We start from the raw sequence: 18612 nt of genomic DNA, 5'->3' as shown, positions 1-18612 counted from the left end.
AGGGCGGTGCACAATTTGCCCTATGGGTTTGGCCGGTGTAGGCTGTCATTGTAAATAAGAATTTGTTCTTAACTGATTTGCCTAGTTAAAATAAGGTAACATTTTAAAAAAGGGTGTGTTGGTTGGTATGACACAGCTACATATTATCCAATAGGAGTGCCATCTGGTGGTGAAACCCACAGCTTATCCAATGTGTGCCCTCTAGCGGTGAAACCCACAGCTATATATTATCAAATAGAAGGAGTGCCATCTGGTGGATTGAAACCCTCTGATACAGAGAGGAAAATGAAGACATCAATTATTTATAGGCTATTTCTTTCTCCAAGACAACCCCGATTTCTGACCTTAGCTATGTTTGTATGCAGCCTTTTGGGTCAAGCCAGGCATTAACAGAATTGGGGCAGCCCAATTCTGATCTTTTTTGCACCAATTGGTTTTTTGACCAATCACATAAGCTCTTAAAAAGCTCTGCGATTGATCAATGTGTAAAAAAATATCAGAATTTGTCATTTCTTCTGTACCAAAGTCCCATTTATTGTGATGGAGTAGTAGGCTGTGTTTACACAGGCAACCCAATTCTGTTCTTTCAATGAATGGTATTTCGACCAATCAGATTACTCTAAAAAAAAAAGCTCTGACGGGCTACCGTCATAGTTCTGAAACTTGTGGTTGCTAAACCAACGACAGATGTCAGTTATAGATTCATGGAAGTTCTTAGCACTCCATACCAAAATGTTACTACACATTTTTTTCTACAACAATCCATCCCTTTAGAGTTAAGAAGCTGGACACCTCCACGATAGGCTAAGCCTCATCTGTCCAATAGGCTGTCAGGACTATTCATTCATCATTAAACTGAGGGATAGACCTGAAGGGGGTATACTAGAAGTATTAAAAGAAAGCCCAATAACAGGTGGTGACAGCTGTGGAGCATGCTTTTTGATTGCTAAAAGTCATAAAAGCAACATATGATTTGAAACATGTTTATTTTAATAGATCTTTTTGGGGGAACAACCAAGGATGTAAAAAAGAAAACCAACAGCGAAAGTGGTGCCTTTCACTGATCTTTTTTCTTTCTTTAAAAAAATAGTCTGCCTTTCTCCCCTTGTTCACAAACCGAAAAAATAAAAATAAAAGAATAAAAAAATAAAACAAAACCGAGACGCTTGGAAGGCCATTACATTTCTTGACAATTATAAATATAGTGGTCGGAACAGGGGATTGAAACAGCTTACATGTAAAGAGCGTACGGTTACGACAGTATCGACACTCGGCACTGCCTGTATCAAGTTTATTTGTAAAAAAAACAGGATCCTTCTGATCATTATCAATTCAAAGTGTTTATGACAAGTCAATATGTACATTCAGACAGCTCTACCAGTCTCTGAGTGTGGCATGTCCATTCCCCCCTCTGTAATCATGATTGTCTGTTCAGGGGGAGTAGTTGTGTGAGTATGTGTAATCTGAGTAGTAATCTTGTCCCCCTCCCCTCCCCTTCGGGTAACCCCAGGAGGGTCCGCAGGGTCCACCTCCATCCGGCCGTTCGGGTCCCACTCCTGGCCTGGGCCAGGGGCCTCTCTGTGGGGCTCCTCTCCCTCTGTACCCCCCTAACGACCCGGGACCCATACCCCCGCGTCCCATGCCGCCGCGTCCCATACCCATCTGTCCAGGCATGGCACCTAAACAGCCGTAGCCACCACCGCTGAGTGGCTGGACACTGGCCTCTCCACCTCGACTGCCTCCAGTCCCATGGATGGGCAGCATGGGCCTAGCTATTGAGCCCCCCCTGGTGGCCACAGAGGGAACACCCATACCCGCTCCAAGGCTTTCTAAACTGTTCACTGGAGTCCTGCCCCCCTGACTTCCAGGGTTACTGCCACCAGGAGTGCCTGTCCTCTCCCTCTCCCCACCTTGGGTGAGACCGCTATGGGAGACAGAGCCAGGCCTGGCCCCTCCCTGGCTGTTAGGGGTTCCTCCTCCTAACCCCCATGGGCTCTCCCCGGGCCCACTGAGTCTCCTGTCCCCCTGCTGGGTGGGGGTCCCGTTAGCGCTGGAGCTGACCGCTGCCGGGTAGCCAAGCTGGACCATGTCACTCTGAGTGTAGTCCAGGCCTAAGGAGGCTGTGGTGGCAACAGTAGGGTCGGAGTATGTTAGTGCAGTGGAGAGAGAAGAGGAAGAGGCCACTATGGCTGTGATGGGCAGAGTGCTAGTGCTGCTGACTGTGGAGATAGATGCTCCAACACCAACCCCAGCCGCTCCACTAACAGAGCCAGGTAGGCTAAACGACTGGGACAGAGTCCCACCCATCTTGAGATGTGGAGGAAGCGGGGGAGGCTGGGGGATGTCCGGTAGGGTGAGTGGAGCCTGGCTGGTCAGAGTGGAACCTGGGGCTGTAGTAGGTACTGCGGCTGGGTTTCTGTAGTCCTGTTCTTGGGTGGTGCTACAGGGCGAGGCGGGGTAGGCTGGGGAGGCTGTGTAGCCGGAGGAGCCAGAGTAGGACACCCACTGGGTAGACGGACACAGGAAGCTCTGGTGGGGGTTGACAGAAAACCCTCCTGGCGAAGTGCTGCCTATGTCCGCCCTACCAATCTGGTTGGAGGCTTTGAACTGGGAGATGGCAGATTTGAGAGCAGCGAAGTTGGACAGGTTGGGGGTTCTGCTGGAGTAGGAGATGGAGGGGGTGTGTCGGCCAGGGGTGTTGAGCTGGTCGGGGAGAGGGGGGCGGAACTCATCTGACTCTGGTAAGGGGGGCTGCTGGGTTGAGTCCCCCATGCCCGCTGCTGCTACCCCCTCCTGGGATTGGGCAGGATGCTCTACGATCACCTGGTTGTGGTTGTCGTCATCAGAGTCCAGCGACATATCCTCCTCTTCTATACACTCATCATGCACTACTGAGAGAGGAAGAGACGGAGTAGAGGGGAAGCGAGGAAGAGGAGAGGGGAGTAGATAAAGGGACAGGGGAAAAGATTGATGTATTCAATACTGACAATTTGACCATAAAACACTTGGACTTCACTTCAAGGAAAGAGATGCCAATGATAGTACTTAAACAGGGCCAAAGAGCAATGTAATTGTGAAGTTGTTGACATCACCCACCAGTGGAGGGCGGTGTGGGCAGTTGTTTCTGACCTCTGGAGCCAATCAGGCTGTGGAAACTGGTCATGATGTCATCAATGCTGGCGATCACTATGCCGTTCCTGGAGTACTGCATGAACATCTCAAAGCGCCTCTCTGGAGGGACAAACAAGACAGGGCTGTTCAGTTAATACACATACTGTACCACCGAGGGTTAGGAGACGATGCTGTGGTACCTGTGAGGAAGATAAAGTGGCGGTGCTGGGTGTGGTTAGCCTGGAGCTTGACCAGGCAGTCCAGATCAGGGGCCTGACGTGATTGGGCGTCACACTCATGGTAAGGCAAGAACTCCACCAGGTGCTTCTTCTGATAGGCTGTCAGCAGGTTGAGGAGAGCCATGGCATCACTGTTCAACCTATAAGAGGAGAGAGGAGGTGGGGCTGTCTGTTACTAAAACAGTCTGAATAGGTAAGACAAAAAGCACACAAAAAAAGTATTGGATGAAAGCATGATAATATGATTGTGTGTTTAGTTTTTCAGCCTTGACACCACACTCCAAAAAGAAAGTTCTGCAGGCTCTAGTCTTGTCTAATCTTGATTATTGTCCAGTTGAGTGGTCCAGTGCCGCAAGGAAAGACCTAGTTAAGCTGCAGCTGGCCCACACTTATCCCACCAGGAGTCTTTTCACAGTCTCCAAATCCAGAACAAATTCAAGAAAGCGTACAGTATTATATAGAGCCCTTATTGCATGGAACTTCCTTCCTTCTCATATTGCTGAAATAAACAGCAAACCTGGTTTCAGAAAACAGATAAAGCAACACCTCTCCCCTATTTGACCTAGATAGTTTGTGTGTATGTATTAATATGTAGGCTACGTGTGCCTTTAATAAAATGTATATAATTCTGTCCTTGAGCTGTTCTTGTCTAATGATGTTCTGGTATTATGTCATTCTGTATTATGTTTCATGTTTTGTGTGGACTCCAGGAAGAATAGCTTCTGCAACAGCTAATGGAGATCCTAATAAAATATAAAATGTAAAACAGTCACTACTACTACTTTGGACTTCTCAGAGACGTTCCTAATTGGTTGACTTGGCAGTCCTATAGGATGGAGGTAGTTACTGAATGGATTGAGAGAGGTCAATGTCTCGGGTCATGCTGAATGGTAGTAGTAGAGATAGTTACTGACCTGCCCAGCTCTTTGAGTTTCTTCTGGGACTTATTGTGAATCTTCCACTGCCAGGGGTTCTCTGGAGAGCTCTGCTCCTCTAGGAACCGCAGGAACGCCTGCAACCGGTCTGCACAGGGAACACAATAACAACACCAGTCTGCACAGGGAACACAACACACACTGATCCCATCAAATCAATGACCAGTCATGAGTTGTCTTTTCCCTTTCCATCTGTAGTCAATATATAACCATATATATATTCCTTAACAAGAATGGAATGGCACAGCTACATGGTACATAAAACAATGATTGAATTGTAAGGGGGAAAAAAAAGAACTGGCCAAATACTGTTTTCAATTAGAATGTAGATGGATCTCATTAACAAACACAATCCCCAGTCACTGTGGAATGTATCCAACTGTATAGAAAGAAACAAGGTCAGAAACAAGACTGCTTCAGCAGACTCACCATGTGTTATGAAGTCTGGGTTGAGGACAAACTCGTCAGACACTATGAATCCTCCAGAGACGAAGAGCTCATTGTAGGTGTGGTTCTTCACATCGTCCAGACTGTCAACTCCTGCAAAGCTCACCGTGGAGAGCTTCTTCAATGACACCAGAGCTGGGATCTGACAGGGGGAACATGGTTCAGAATCAACCTTTAAATAAGACACATACAGCTTTAAATTCATCCTTAACATCGAAATGAACATTTGTGTGAGACAGAGGTGATGACTGTTTAGACGAGTTGCCATGAAGATCATGTCATCCAGCTCGGTCTATATATTAAATTAAAATGACACTGTTTACACTATATACACATACAAAAGTAGGTGGACACCCCTTCAAATATGTTGAATCGGCTATTTCAGCCACACACGTTGCTGACAGGTGTATAAAACAGAGCACACAGCCATGTAATCTCCATAGACCAGCTTTGGCAGTAGAATGGCCTTACTGAAGAGCTCAGTGACTTTCAACGTGGAACCGTCATAGGATGCCACCTTTCCAACAAGTCAGTCCATCAAATTTCTTCCCTGCTCAACTGTAAGTGCTGTTATTGTGAAGTGGAAACGTTTCGGAGCAACAACAGCTCACCCACAATTTGGTAGGTCACAGAAGCTCAGAACGGGGCCGCCAACTGCTGAAGTGCGTAAAAAGAACCTGCCCCCGGTTGCAACACTCACCACCAAGTTCCAAACTGCCTTTGGAAGCAATGTCAGAACAATAACTGTTTGTTGGGAGCTTCATGAAATGGGTTTCCATGGCCGAGCAGCCGCACACAAGCCTCAGATCACCAAGCTCAATGTCAGGCATCGGCTCTGGAGTGGTGTGAAGCTCGCCGTCATTGGACTGTGGAGCAGTAGAAATGCATTCTCTGGAGTGAAGAATCACGCTTCACCATCTGGCAGTCCGACGGACTAATCTGAGAATGCTACGTGCCCGAATGCATAGTGCCAACTGTAAAGTTTGGTAGAGGAGGAATAATGGTCTGAGGCTGTTTTTCATGGTTCAGGCTAGGCCTCTTAGTTCCAGTGAAGGGAAATCTTAATGCTACAGTATACAATGACATTCTAGACGATTATGTGTTTCCAACTTTGTGGCAGCAGTTTGGGGAAGGCTCTTTTCTGTTTCAACATGACAATGCCCCTGTGCAAAGAGAGGTCCATACAGAAATGGTTTGCCGAGATCGATGTGGAAGAACTTGACTGGCCTCCACAGAGCCCTGACCTCAACCCCATCGAAAACTTTTGGGATAAATTGCAACGCCGACTGCGAGCCAAGCCTAATTGCCCAACATCAGTGCCCGAACTCACTAATGCTCGTGGCTGAATGGAAGCAGGTCCCCACAGTAATTTCCAACATCTAGTTGAAAGACTTCCCAGAAGAGTAGAAGAGGCTGTTATAGCAGCAAAGGGGGGGGACAAACTCCATATTAATGCCCATGATTTTGGGACGAAATGTTTGATGAGCAGCTGTCCACATACACTACATGACCGAAAGTATCTGTGGTTTTTGGTAGATTTAAAATCAATTCAACAGGTCCAATTAGAATTCCACTATTTTCTGGGGGCTGAGGAGAATTCTCCCCGTGCAGACAACATTCTGTCTGGTGCCGAGGCAATATTGACTCATCCTAGCAGCCAGCCAGGATGGTAATGTTTACCTTGTTGACGTGGGCTGAGATGTCCTCGTTCTGAATGACAATGAGCAACTTATCCAGACTGCTGTTATTCTCCAGGAACATCTGTGGGTTACACTCCGTGTTGCCCAGGCTCAGCAAGTACTCCTGTCACAGGGATGAGACAGAAAGAGGGAGTTTAAAAACAGGAACAGAAGTCAGCAGCACAACACAAAACCAAATTAACAAGGGGCAGACAGATGAGGGGGTGAGGAAGAGAGAATAGTGGTGCAATATTATCTCAGCAATGTACTACAATTTAATATGGCAGAGAATGCAGACAGCCATAAAGTGTTCTTGTTGCAGTAAAAAGTGTGAAGTGTCTCTCCTCGTCCTCGAGAGGACAACGTCAGTTTAACATGTTTTCAGATCAACAACACGAGGGAACACTGATTGTCCCGTCACAGTGCAGATAATTACAGCTGATAATGCAGTGCCTGTGTCAGAGAAAGCTTGAATAGAGGTATTGGTGAAGTGTTTGCTCAATCAGTGAGAACGAGTCTCTTCTTACGTGGGGCAAACATGGACATGAGTGTTGATCATTACTGAAGCCTACAGTACCTTGATCTCCACACAGATGTCACTCTCCTCCTCCTCTCCAGAGTGGATGTAGAATCTGACTGTGTTCCTCTGCACATCCTTGAAGATCTCCACCAGGCTGCTGAACACCTCAGGCTTCAGCTGGCCCATCAGTAGTCCAGCGGCTGACGCCGGGGTAAGGGGAGAGGGGGCTGTGATGGCATCTTGTTTAGGCCGTTTTGGGGTGGAGTCTGAGGACTCCATTGAGGCCTGGGAGGGAGAGTAGACCTCTCTCTTTGAGGCAGATGGTTCTGACTTCCTCTCTGTGGAGGGCTTCTGTGCTGCAGAGGGGTTCTTGTGGGTCTGTTTGAATGGGACCGGTTTGGGCCGGTTCTGGGAAGAAGAGCTCTTAGCCTGAGGGGGCTGTGCTTTGGTTTTGGGGACAGGCTTGGCGGTGGGAGACGTGATGAGGACAGGGGCAGGAGAGTGGACGAGGGCAGGCGGGGGTGGAAGGTGATGCATGGAAGGAAGGGGAGGGATTGAGGAGAGAGAATGGGGAGGGGGAGGGAAAGAAGGAATAGGATGGGTAGTGGCGGAGGGAACATGGAGGGTAGAACGAGCCCCAGGTGTTTTAGCAGAGTCTGTGTGGCGAGGTTTGGGTACTAGTCGGCCCATTCGCTCACACAGGGTGTTGACGTGGCCCTGAACAGGGACAGACACAACATAGGGAGCCACAAAGTCTGAGAATGAGCTGTTGGGCTGCCAGGTGTGGCGTGGAGACAGCCGTGGGGGCAGCTGGGAGTTGTAGTAGATCTTCTGGTTGTCCATGAGGCCCTGGATGGAGTTGGAGAGGCAGTGGAGCTCCTGGTTTACGATAGTGTCCAGAGTGCTGGACGGCCTGGCTACCCTCTCCAGGGAAACACCCCTGGCTGGCTTCTCCACCTTGCTTCCCCCCTCTAGGGAGGTGTCTCTGGCTCCCCCTTCCAGAAAAGCTCCCCTCAGAGCCATCTCCCTCTCCAAGGAAACCCCCTTGGCTCCCCTCTCTATTGGGGCTTCCTTGGTTACCCTCTCCTGCTCCACAGAGGCACCTCTCTCACCCCCCTCCAGACCTCCCCTCTGCTCAAAGTTGCCGTCGTTCTGAGATTCAAAGAAGGGGATAGGTTTGTCTGTGTGAGAGGCCAGTTCCCAGGTGAGTGATGGGTTGTCTGAGGTGTGTGGCTGTTGTCCTGGAGAGTCAGTGCTAAAGGGGCTGGTCAGACTGCACACAGCCTGCTCCTAAACACACAACAACATGGTCAGTCACATCAAACACTAGTCTATACTTCACTTTTTTCCTCCTACAAACGCATCTCACCTCAAAGAAGTCCTGTCGGGCTTGCTCCACTCGCCCTTCAATCGGAGCTCCAGTCAGGGGGTTCTCCGTGGAGGACTCCACGTGGTCAGGCAGGTCGGTGGGGGCCGCGGCAGCACCTTGAACCATGGCCTTGTTGAGGGTGGAGAGCAGGATCTTGAGCAGGCGCTGTGTCTCGTTGGCTGAGGAGGCCTGGGAAGTGTTTCCCCTGTCCCTCAGGTCAGTGTCATAGATCCCCATGCTCTCCATTACTGCTGCCAGGTTGTAGTTCTCTACCTCCTCCCCCTGGGCTACTGGGAGGACAGAGACAGTGGGGCTAATAGGGATGAAGCCCTACTTATCAGGCTTATAAAGGTAGGCTTTTAAAAAACACAACCGTAAGGATATTATTTATGGAAAAGGCCTAGTTTTAAAATGGCAATATTCTCTGTGGTTGGCGTACAAATGTTGAAACATTAAAGTTAACTTGCTCAGTCCATACTACTCCCTACCAAACTGTCTCCCTCCCACTTTTCTTTCCCTTATTCTTCCAGTCTCCCACACACTCACGCCTCTCCCACACAGACTCACGCCTCTCCCACACAGACTCACGCCTCTCCCACACAGACTCACGCCTCTCCCACACAGACTCACGCCTCTCCCACACAGACTCACGCCTCTCCCACACAGAAACCAGTCTCACCTCTACTGGGCTCTCCATTGCTGAAGTGGGCTCCTCGTAGGTATTTAGACATGGCCCCTGATTCGTCCTCCTCTAGTTTCCTCTTCAGGCCGTGGGGGCCCTCCCAGGCCCCCTCGTCACCCCCCTCTGCCCTCTCCTTCCCTCCTGGCTCCTTCACCAGGGCCTTATGCAGCTGGATCAGCTTCAGCAACTCTTTCATCTTGTCCTTATCGTACTCACTCTGGGCCAACCTGGACCTCTGGGGCGGGGCCCCTGTCCCTGCTGCGGCCCCGTTAGAATGTGTCTGGGACGGCCCCCCTCTCCTCCTGCTGCTCTCTGGTCTCTCTAGAGGTTGCCTCTCCACCCTCTCTGGTCTGTCCGACCCTCCTGACCCCCCCCAGTCTGACACAGGGCTGTAGTCCGGGACAGTTGGAGCTGGTGCAGGCGGGGGCTGGTTGATCCTGTCCATCATGTCCCTGGCCTTGACAATGGGAAGGACATAGGCTGAGGAGAGGCCGTGTAGGTAGGAACGCAGCAGGCCCTCCATGTTGGATTTGGGGCGGGGCGCGGGGTGCACATTGCCCCTCTCGTCCAGGTTCTGTTGGTACTCTGGGAGGAGGAAGGCCCGGCCGCTGTCCCTCCTGGTCAGGTAGTCTAGGGCCTGGCGCTCCACCACGGTGCTGAGGTGCTTGTTATCGGGGGTGGAGCGCATCTTGAGCAAGGCGTAGTGCAGGGCTGGAATGAAGGGGTCCATGGAGGCCAGGAGGGGGGGCAGGGGCTCAGCTGACAGGGGCTCCTGCTCTGACATTCTGGGCGCTGGGGGAGGCAGGGACATGGTCAACGGGGGAGGCAGACATAAGTAACATACTGCTCATAAAGGCTGTTCCTGACATTCAATATGTAACTGTGGTTGAGGAAGGACATTTTAGAATACTTACTGAACTTGGTGACTTCCCTGGACTCCTGAAAGACAAACAGTGCCTGCAGGCTCTTCTCAACCCTCCCCCGACGTTCTAGAATACACAAAACAACTCCCTCAGAATTAACCCACACGAAGAACAACATGTCCGATCAATGGAAAGAGTCGGAGACACCTGAGATAAGGAGAGAGAGGACGTACCGTTGGGATTGAACATCTGAGTAGATGACAAGAGGAAGAGAAAGCCTTTATCAACTAACGGCTTCACCAGCACCTACACAGGAGGAGGAGACGTTAACATTCAATACATCAAAACAAACTCTTTTCATACAGTGCAGCTGTGCAACTACAGAAATTCACACGTAAAACAGGGACAATCCATTTCAAATATGGCATGAGAATTCCCTGATTGGCATTAGCTCTACCTTTAAACAAATATGGCATGATAATTCCCTGATTGGCATTAGCTCTACCTTTAAACAAATATGGCATGATAATTCCCTGATTGGCATTAGCTCTACCTTTAAACAAATATGGCATGAGAATTCCCTGATTGGCATTAGATAAATATGGAAACCAAATGACAACCAGTCTTCAAGACATGCCCATTTCTAGGGAACTGACCAGTTAGCTGACCTACATATCAAACATTAAGGGGGATCAAAGTAATGACCACCCATGTGAAAGCCTGGGTGTGTAACATAATGATCCACGATACATCCCCTCCCTACCCAGTCTAGTGTTGCTGTGTAATCATTAAACACGGTCCATTAAAACATCCTGCAGAGGGACTGTCAAGGAGTGACTCACCATCCGCTCTCTCTCCAGTTTATGTATGAGTCCTGAGAGAGTGCTGCTGGTCGCTTTACCCTTCCCATCCACCACCTCAAACAGGCTGCAGTAGATCCCACACTTCAGCACTGAAACACACAGCTCGGTCAGAACAAGTTCCACTCCAAAGTTAAAACAACCACACAGTGATTCCGGGTGATAGGTCTTACATTGTTGTTAGTCAGAGTAAGTCAGTCCCTCCAAGATTTAGCAAGCACAATATTATGCGAGGGCTTGCAAATCTGACCAATCACTGCATAAAACTCAAATCGTCGCAACAGTACCGTCCATTTGCCTCACTAGAAAAAGAGGGTTCGCAATTTTAAGCAATCACTGTACTTTTAGCACATAAAATGGCTCAAAGAACAGGTCAACAAGCTTTTTTCCTCAGCAGCGCATGTGACAAATTGGACAAAATTATTGCAAATTTTCATTTAGAATGTCAGAATTGACAGTAAAAGCAAGCATCACACATAAACAATGCAAAATCTTGGAGGGACTGTTAAGTGTTGTCATGTTGTTCTATAGCATCTATGGACTGTTGTCTTGGTCAGAGTATAGATTAACCAGACTCGATCTAAGGCTCGATAGGAGGAGAGGAGTAGAGGATTTGAAGGAAGGAGAGTAGAGGATTAGAAGGAAGGCGAGGAGAGTAGAGGATTAGAAGGAAGGCGAGGAGAGTAGAGGATTAGAAGGAGAGGAGGAGAGTAGAGGATTAGAAGGAGAGGAGGAGAGTAGAGGATTAGAAGGAGAGGAGGAGAGTAGAGGATTAGAAGGAGAGGAGGAGAGTAGAGGATTAGAAGGAGAGGAAGAGAGTAGAGGATTAGAAGGAGAGGAAGAGAGTAGAGGATTAGAAGGAGAGGAAGAGAGTAGAGGATTAGAAGGAGAGGAGGAGAGTAGAGGATTAGAAGGAGAGGAGGAGAGTAGAGGATTAGAAGGAGAGGAGGAGAGTAGAGGATTAGAAGGAGAGGAGGAGAGTAGAGGATTAGAATGAGAGGAGGAGAGTAGAGGATTAGAATGAGAGGAGGAGAGTAGAGGATTAGAATGAGAGGAGGAGAGTAGAGGATTAGAATGAGAGGAGGAGAGTAGAGGATTAGAAGGAGAGGAGGAGAGTAGAGGATTAGAAGGAGAGGAGGAGAGTAGAGGATTAGAAGGAGAGGAGGAGAGTAGAGGATTAGAAGGAGAGGAGGAGAGTAGAGGATTAGAAGGAGAGGAGGAGAGTAGAGGATTAGAAGGAGAGGAGGAGAGTAGAGGATTAGAAGGAGAGGAGGAGAGTAGAGGATTAGAAGGAGAGGAGGAGAGTAGAGGATTAGAAGGAGAGGAGGAGAGTAGAGGATTAGAAGGAGAGGAGGAGAGTAGAGGATTAGAAGGAGAGGAAGAGAGTAGAGGATTAGAAGGAGAGGAAGAGAGTAGAGGATTAGAAGGAGAGGAAGAGAGTAGAGGATTAGAAGGAGAGTAGAGGATCAGAAGGAGAGGAGGAGAGTAGAGGATTAGAAGGAGAGGAGGAGAGTAGAGGATTAGAAGGAGAGGAGGAGAGTAGAGGATTAGAAGGAGAGGAGGAGAGTAGAGGATTAGAAGGAAGGAGAGGAGAGTAGAGGATTAGAAGGAGAGGAGGAGAGTAGAGGATTAGAAGGAAGGAGAGGAGAGGATTAGAAGGAGAGGAGGAGAGTAGAGGATTAGAAGGAGAGGAGGAGAGTAGAGGATTAGAAGGAAGGAGAGGAGAGTAGAGGATTAGAAGGAAGGAGAGGAGAGTAGAGGATTAGAAGGAGAGGAGGAGAGTAGAGGATTAGAAGGAAGGAGAGGAGAGTAGAGGATTAGAAGGAAGGAGGAGAGTAGAGGATTAGAAGGAGAGGAGGAGAGTAGAGGATTAGAAGGAGAGGAGAGTAGAGGATTAGAAGGAGAGGAGAGTAGAGGATTAGAAGGAAGGAGAGGAGAGTAGAGGATTAGAAGGAAGGAGAGGAGAGTAGAGGATTAGAAGGAAGGAGAGGAGAGTAGAGGATTAGAAGGAGAGTAGAGGAGGAATAGAAGGAGGAGAGCAGGAGTAGAATAGAGGAGAGGGGTAGAGCGGTTCGGACCTTCCCGCGTTCTGCTGTAGGTGTCCCAGGAGAACAGAACAGAGGGGATCTTCCTCTTCACCTGGTCCAGCTGCATCCCCATACTCATCTCCAACTTCTCCGTTCTGCAGAGGGCACACACACACAATCAACTTATTACAGTACTCATAACATGCTTATTAACTATGAATTACTACTGATATCCATGTTTTAGGTACGGACAACAAATAGATGCATTTTAGGCATGGACAACAAATACGTGTTTTAGGTAGGTTTTAATTCCTTGGCGTACATATCCCTGACAAACTGAAATGGTCCACCCACACAGACACTGTGGTGAAGGCGGTGCAAACAGCGCCTCTTCAACCTCAGGAGACTTAAGAAATTTGACTTGGTGCCTAAAACCCTCAAACTCTTACAGATGCACAATGTAGAGCATCTAGTCGGGGTTGTATCACCGCCCGGCACAGCAACCGCGCCGCCCGCAACTACAGGGCTCTCCAGAGGGTTGTGCGGTCTGCCCAACGCATCACCGGGGACAAACTACCTGCCCTCGAGGACACTACAACACCCAATGTCACAGGATAGCCAAAAAGCTCATCAAGGACAACAACCACCCAAGCCACAGCCTTTCCCCCCCGCTATCATCCAGAAGACCAAGTCAGTACAGGTGCATCACACTGGGACCAAGACCGAAAAACAGTTAGTCACAAGCTCATCAAAATAGCCATCACTAGGCGACTTCCACCCTGTTACGTAACCCTGCACCTTAGAGGCTGCTGCCCTATATACATACACTTGAAATCACCGGCCACTTTAATAATGGAAAACTGTTCACTTTAATAATGTTTACATATTTTTGCTTTACTCATCTCATATGTATATACTGTATTTTAGTCTATGCCACTCCGACATGGCTCATCCTAATATTTATATATTACTTAGTTCCATTCTTTTACTTTTAAGTTTGTGTGTATTGTTAGATATTACTACACTGTTGGAGCTAGAAACAAAAGCACTTCGCTACATCCGCAATAACATGTGACCAATAATACTTGATTTGATAACAAATACATGTGTTTCAGGTACGGACAATAAAGAGGTACTCACAGTTTGAAAGGGAGGAAGTGGCGTGTAGAGGAGCGTAGAGACACCTGGCACAACTCATGTCCCTTGTTCACCAGTGGCCCACTCCACACAGTGTAGCTACTCCTCCCTGACAGGCAAATCAATCATTATTTAAAGTGCATTCAAAACACTTCACAATTGCAATAGGAACAATGGCCCCAGTCAACAGTCACAGGTCAAAATAGGGCACAGTATGCCAAACTTCCAAGGTAGCTATCAAACTACATTATACAAATAAATATGCCTCTATTTTTAATACAAATGTCCATACAAATAGACTAAAGCAGAGAGATAAGGTAAAGAAGCAGAAACAGGAGTGTACCTTTGCTTCCTCCTTCACAGACAGCGCTGTTGAACCTGTGTGCAGCCATAGGTGCAGCAGCAGACTCCTTGCCTTTGTACTGGAAAGACACCACGGCGTAGGGACACACATGTCTGGGCCGAGGCTTGATCTCATCAAAAGCAAACTCATAGAAGTACTGCTGCGTGAGTTCAAAGGCTCTGTAGGACAGCAACGAGGTGACCCGCGTGGCGTTCTTGGAGATGTGACAGTCAAACTTGGGTGTGGGGTCCAGGACACTCTTAGGCATGTTCTCAAAGATGCTCTTCAGCCGGCCCTGAAGGGACAAACACACTCACTGGGTCAAACATTATAGAAACTGGTGTTGCACTCAATGATGATAATGCTAGGCTGTTCAAAAGTAAGCAACTACATACACATATATAGATATATATATATATATATAGTTTAAATTGGGTCCATAAGTCGCTCTGGATAAGAGCGTCTGCTAAATGACTTAAATGTAAATGTAAATGATAGATGCATTTACCCTCATGACTTTAAATATGACAATGTCTCCACAACTGCCTGCTTCAAACGGGTTCATTTGAAGCAAATCAGAGAATTTAGACAGATAAACACCTGAAACGACAAAAAGTCAAGGCAAGTCAAGAACATACTAAGGAGGCAAAAACCATGCATAGACAACTTTAACTTTTGACTAACAAATGGAAATAGCTATGTGTGGGTTTGTAGTTTGTGACTGAGGTTTGAGGGATTGTGATAAACATTTCCACCATACTCAGCTGTTGCTAGGCCATGTATTAGGTATCTTCTTATGTAATGGTATCTGGTAGACATTCTAAGCTGTCTGGCAGTGGATAAAGCTACTCTTACAGTAATGAGGCATACAGATTATCCTCTATTACAGAGAGTCAATTAAACCTTAACATTCAAAAGCAGATCCATCCATCTAACAGGGTAGTCACAATACCAGTAACAATGAAACTCAGAGGTATCATGGAAAGGAAACAAAACATTAAGTGGACTACATTTCCTGAGGAAAACAGTCCGAATGTTGGAAACAAAAACAGCCGCATGTTGACATCCAGAATAACGTTTAGCACACAATATGTTACATACAGAAGGTTTTTAAAGGACAAACGTGTTTAGTCTGCTTTGTGTTTTCCTTTTTGCATTGGAATAATAAGGTATGGTGACAACCCCATGTCTAACTGACATACCCCCAACATCTAGAACAGTTAGACAAGTGCATTACAGAGAAAAGCCTTCCTTCTGGACATTTGCAAACTCTCCCTAAAAACAATATCATACATGACATTCAATAGTAAGTACACACACACACTCACCCATAGCAGGATTTCCTAGTGTAGTGATCCTGGAGTGTCCCACAGACAGACCCTTCTCACATATCCACGGGAGCTGGAAAAAGAACGTCACTTCATCATACCAACAAAGAAATAGAAAACTGTGGTTTTCAAATAACAACCAGGAGCCCAGCAGCCAAACTCAAATTGTAGGCCGAATGCATAATCCAATTGTAAAGATCCAGACTGTAGCAGAAACATTAGATCAGAGTACTAGATAATGGTGCTATACCACACCGCCTGGTGAGGCAGGCAGGCCCTTAGGCTCACCTTGGACTTGTCTGGGAACAGGAAGCAGTAGGACTCCACCAGCTCTGGGTCTGTACGGCCCTCCTGCTTCAGCTCCCTCCTCTTCTCAATGAACTGGCACACACAAACAGGAGAAAATATGGCATCATGAGAAACAATGCAAACACAACAATATAAAGGGTGGGTCAATTTCAGTGAGGTATGAAGTATGTATTTGTTGTTGGTTGTGCAAAACTATCAACTAGTGTTTTGTGCCAGGGGGAGAATATCAGCAGTGGATATGCATTTTATTTTCTTTGAACATTAGGAAGTGGAGATTTGACTAAAGTGATTGCAAATGGGAATTCTTATAACAGACTTCTGGGCCATGCTGTTGACAACAGCCTGAGGCGGACTGATCAGCTGATGGCCTGTCTTATTGTTTTTTTAAATCCTATTTGTTGTAGCCCACTGGGCTTCTGTATAGTTTGGTATACCATGTGGTTGGTTTGTGTTAAATATGATGGGGGGGGAACGGTCTCTAAAAAAATAAAAATCTTTAAAAGCTGGGAGTATGATAATAATGTGGTTGAGCTTGGTGATGCTACCTCTTTCTCCAGCAGCTCATTGTGAATGAGCCTGGCCTTGCAGTAGGAGAATGTCCCTCTGGACGATGCATCCAGGTAGAAGGAGGAGAGGATCTTCACAAGGCCCTCAAATTCCCGGGAGTCAGGGGCCAGAAACTGGTACAGGCCTACCGTGGAGCAGGGATGACAAGAGAGGGAGGAGAGAAACAGAGGATTAGTATCATTCAGGGATGTGATTGGCACAAATTGGACTGCGTTCACATAGGAAGCCCAATTCCCCCACTCACTAATTGGTCTTTTGACCAGTCAGATCAGCTCTAAAAAATATCTGATGTGAAAAGATTTGGCATAAATGGTCAAAATAACAATTTAAGGAAAAATTCTCAGAATTGTCTGCCTGTGTAAACATAGCCATAGAACAGGGACTGGATTACATTGTTAAATTGTAGGCACTGTTAATTTAAAGAACACAATAGGCTACAAGATGGGTATCTGGTCAGTTTAATTCAAGATAAAAGGGGCAAAGTTCTGTGTACTTTGTGCCAAATTATGATGATGCAATATGTCCAACCAAGTCTCACCCACCAGTCTATTTTCCAAATGCAGTGACATCACACTAAGGAATGGGAACATTTAAAAAACTAGCACATGCAGTCTGAAAATGGGTAGATATACTATTTAGTCAGAATGCATGACACATATCCGTCATGGCAAAGGCCAGAATCTAGAGACAATATTATCAAACTAAACTTGATGTAGCTATGCCCATGATAGAAACTTGTATGATGGATTGTATTTTGCATGCAGGCTGTGCATCATAATTCAGCATCTCCCCAATTCTGAAAACCAAACGCACCAACCTGTGAATATAGTGGGCACCATTGGTATAGATTGGATGCTCTTTCTGATGACAATCCAAGCTAATCTTATGTAAGAGCCAAGACCAGCACAGCAAACATTCTAAAGAATGAACTAGCCTAGCTAATACTAAAACAGTTCTTGGCAGCTTCTCCCAGTCTGGCTATTCCTGGATGACTGACCAATGGTCTCACCGTATAGCTAGATACATGTATTCTACCCCAGAATACTCCAAATGGGGTCAGGAATGGTTTACTATAATCTGTATCAAATCAATGAAGATATAGGATGATGACTATGTTCTGGAGCTTCATGGAAGGGCCATGGTAACCAGTCTAGGCCTAGACCATAGATGGGTGTGGTGTGTACAACCCAAGGGACTTTACTACTATGTTCATTTTCCACAAGCTTTCAAAATCCTCATAGCACCATCAAAACTAATTTCACTCGCCACAAGCCTCCATGTAGACCCATGTAATATGGAGGCTTGATGAACAGCATCTCTTCACGTGCTTCTCTTCGTCGCGCCTGGGCCGAAACTTACCTGCAATGCTGACCGAGATGAGTGCGGGAAGCGATTGTACCTTTACCAAGGCAATAGTTTATTTGTGCGCAATAAACTAAGGATAACTATCCTCTGAAGATGGATCACATTAATCCATGTCAATGGCTAATCTAAATTCTGACGGTAGGGAACGCGGGTCTGCAACATGCAGCACTTGAATTATGAAACACAGGGCAGCCTCTGTTGGAAATAGCTAGCTAGTACTAGAGAAAGGGCACAACCTTTCCGTTCCTTGATCTTCCTCGGGATCTGAAAATTTCTCCTTGGCAACTCTTCAGCTTGTCTCTGGCCGGGTAAAGGTGAATTATCGGAGCTTCTCGCGGCAATCTGCCCGCTCCTCCGCCGCTCAGAGGCTTCTTGTTCGGGCATTACACCGTCTTCACATCCAGTCTGATCGCCATTTTGGTTGGATGTGGCCGAGATGGCGGCTGACAACGAATTTGTCTTGCTATCGCAGCTCTCCAAGTCGAGCTCACCGGTCTTCAGACACTCTATGTCAGTTTTTCTCTCCACTTCAGGGTTCAGGGCCATTTTTCGGGCACCGTTAGCGTCTTTCGCGGGCAATGTAGTTGGTTACTGCGCCACTTAACTGACACACTCTACTCCTCACCCTGCCTCCGCCATTGTGAATATGACGTATGCCTTCTTCTCCACCACAGCAAAGCGCTGGCGTCAATCTGTTTACATTCAAGCAAAGCCGCGCCTCCTACAGGCCCTTGAGTCGAATAACTTCCTTTGAGACCGTTATTATACCTCAGTGTTTGAGACAGCAGCTGGCTGAACTAGTGTCTGTCTGTCTGTCTGTCTACCTCGGGG

At 47.2% G+C, this 18612-nt stretch overlaps 1 protein-coding gene across 5 annotated transcripts; it reads right to left on the bottom strand.

Moving 5' to 3' along the window:
• Nucleotides 1-969: 969 nt before the first annotated feature.
• LOC118359599 (protein TASOR-like) lies at nucleotides 970-18473 on the bottom strand. Of its 5 annotated transcripts, none has more exons than XM_035738115.2 (20): nucleotides 18018-18473; nucleotides 16395-16540; nucleotides 15829-15921; nucleotides 15541-15613; nucleotides 14721-14812; nucleotides 14213-14507; nucleotides 13873-13978; nucleotides 12784-12887; nucleotides 10688-10797; nucleotides 10079-10151; nucleotides 9897-9971; nucleotides 8980-9774; nucleotides 8301-8590; nucleotides 6989-8221; nucleotides 6413-6535; nucleotides 4715-4874; nucleotides 4265-4373; nucleotides 3312-3490; nucleotides 3097-3231; nucleotides 970-2891 (listed from the first exon to the last, which is right to left on the bottom strand). In XM_035738115.2, the coding sequence occupies exons 1-20, from the start codon at nucleotides 18325-18327 to the stop codon at nucleotides 1432-1434; spliced, it is 5961 nt and encodes a 1986-aa protein (XP_035594008.1). In that variant the 5' UTR covers nucleotides 18328-18473; the 3' UTR covers nucleotides 970-1431. The 5 variants fall into 5 exon arrangements, with proteins under 5 accessions (XP_035594008.1, XP_035594010.1, XP_035594012.1 ...); XM_035738117.2 differs by having other exon boundaries at nucleotides 970-2888; XM_035738119.2 differs by having other exon boundaries at nucleotides 3130-3231.
• Nucleotides 18474-18612: the final 139 nt, after the last annotated feature.

This window comes from Oncorhynchus keta, chromosome 27 (assembly GCF_023373465.1).
Source record: "Oncorhynchus keta strain PuntledgeMale-10-30-2019 chromosome 27, Oket_V2, whole genome shotgun sequence".
In the NCBI taxonomy this organism is placed as follows: domain Eukaryota; kingdom Metazoa; phylum Chordata; class Actinopteri; order Salmoniformes; family Salmonidae; genus Oncorhynchus; species Oncorhynchus keta.
Note: the sequence above shows the minus strand (reverse complement) of the source record. Positions and strands in the feature narration are given on the sequence as shown.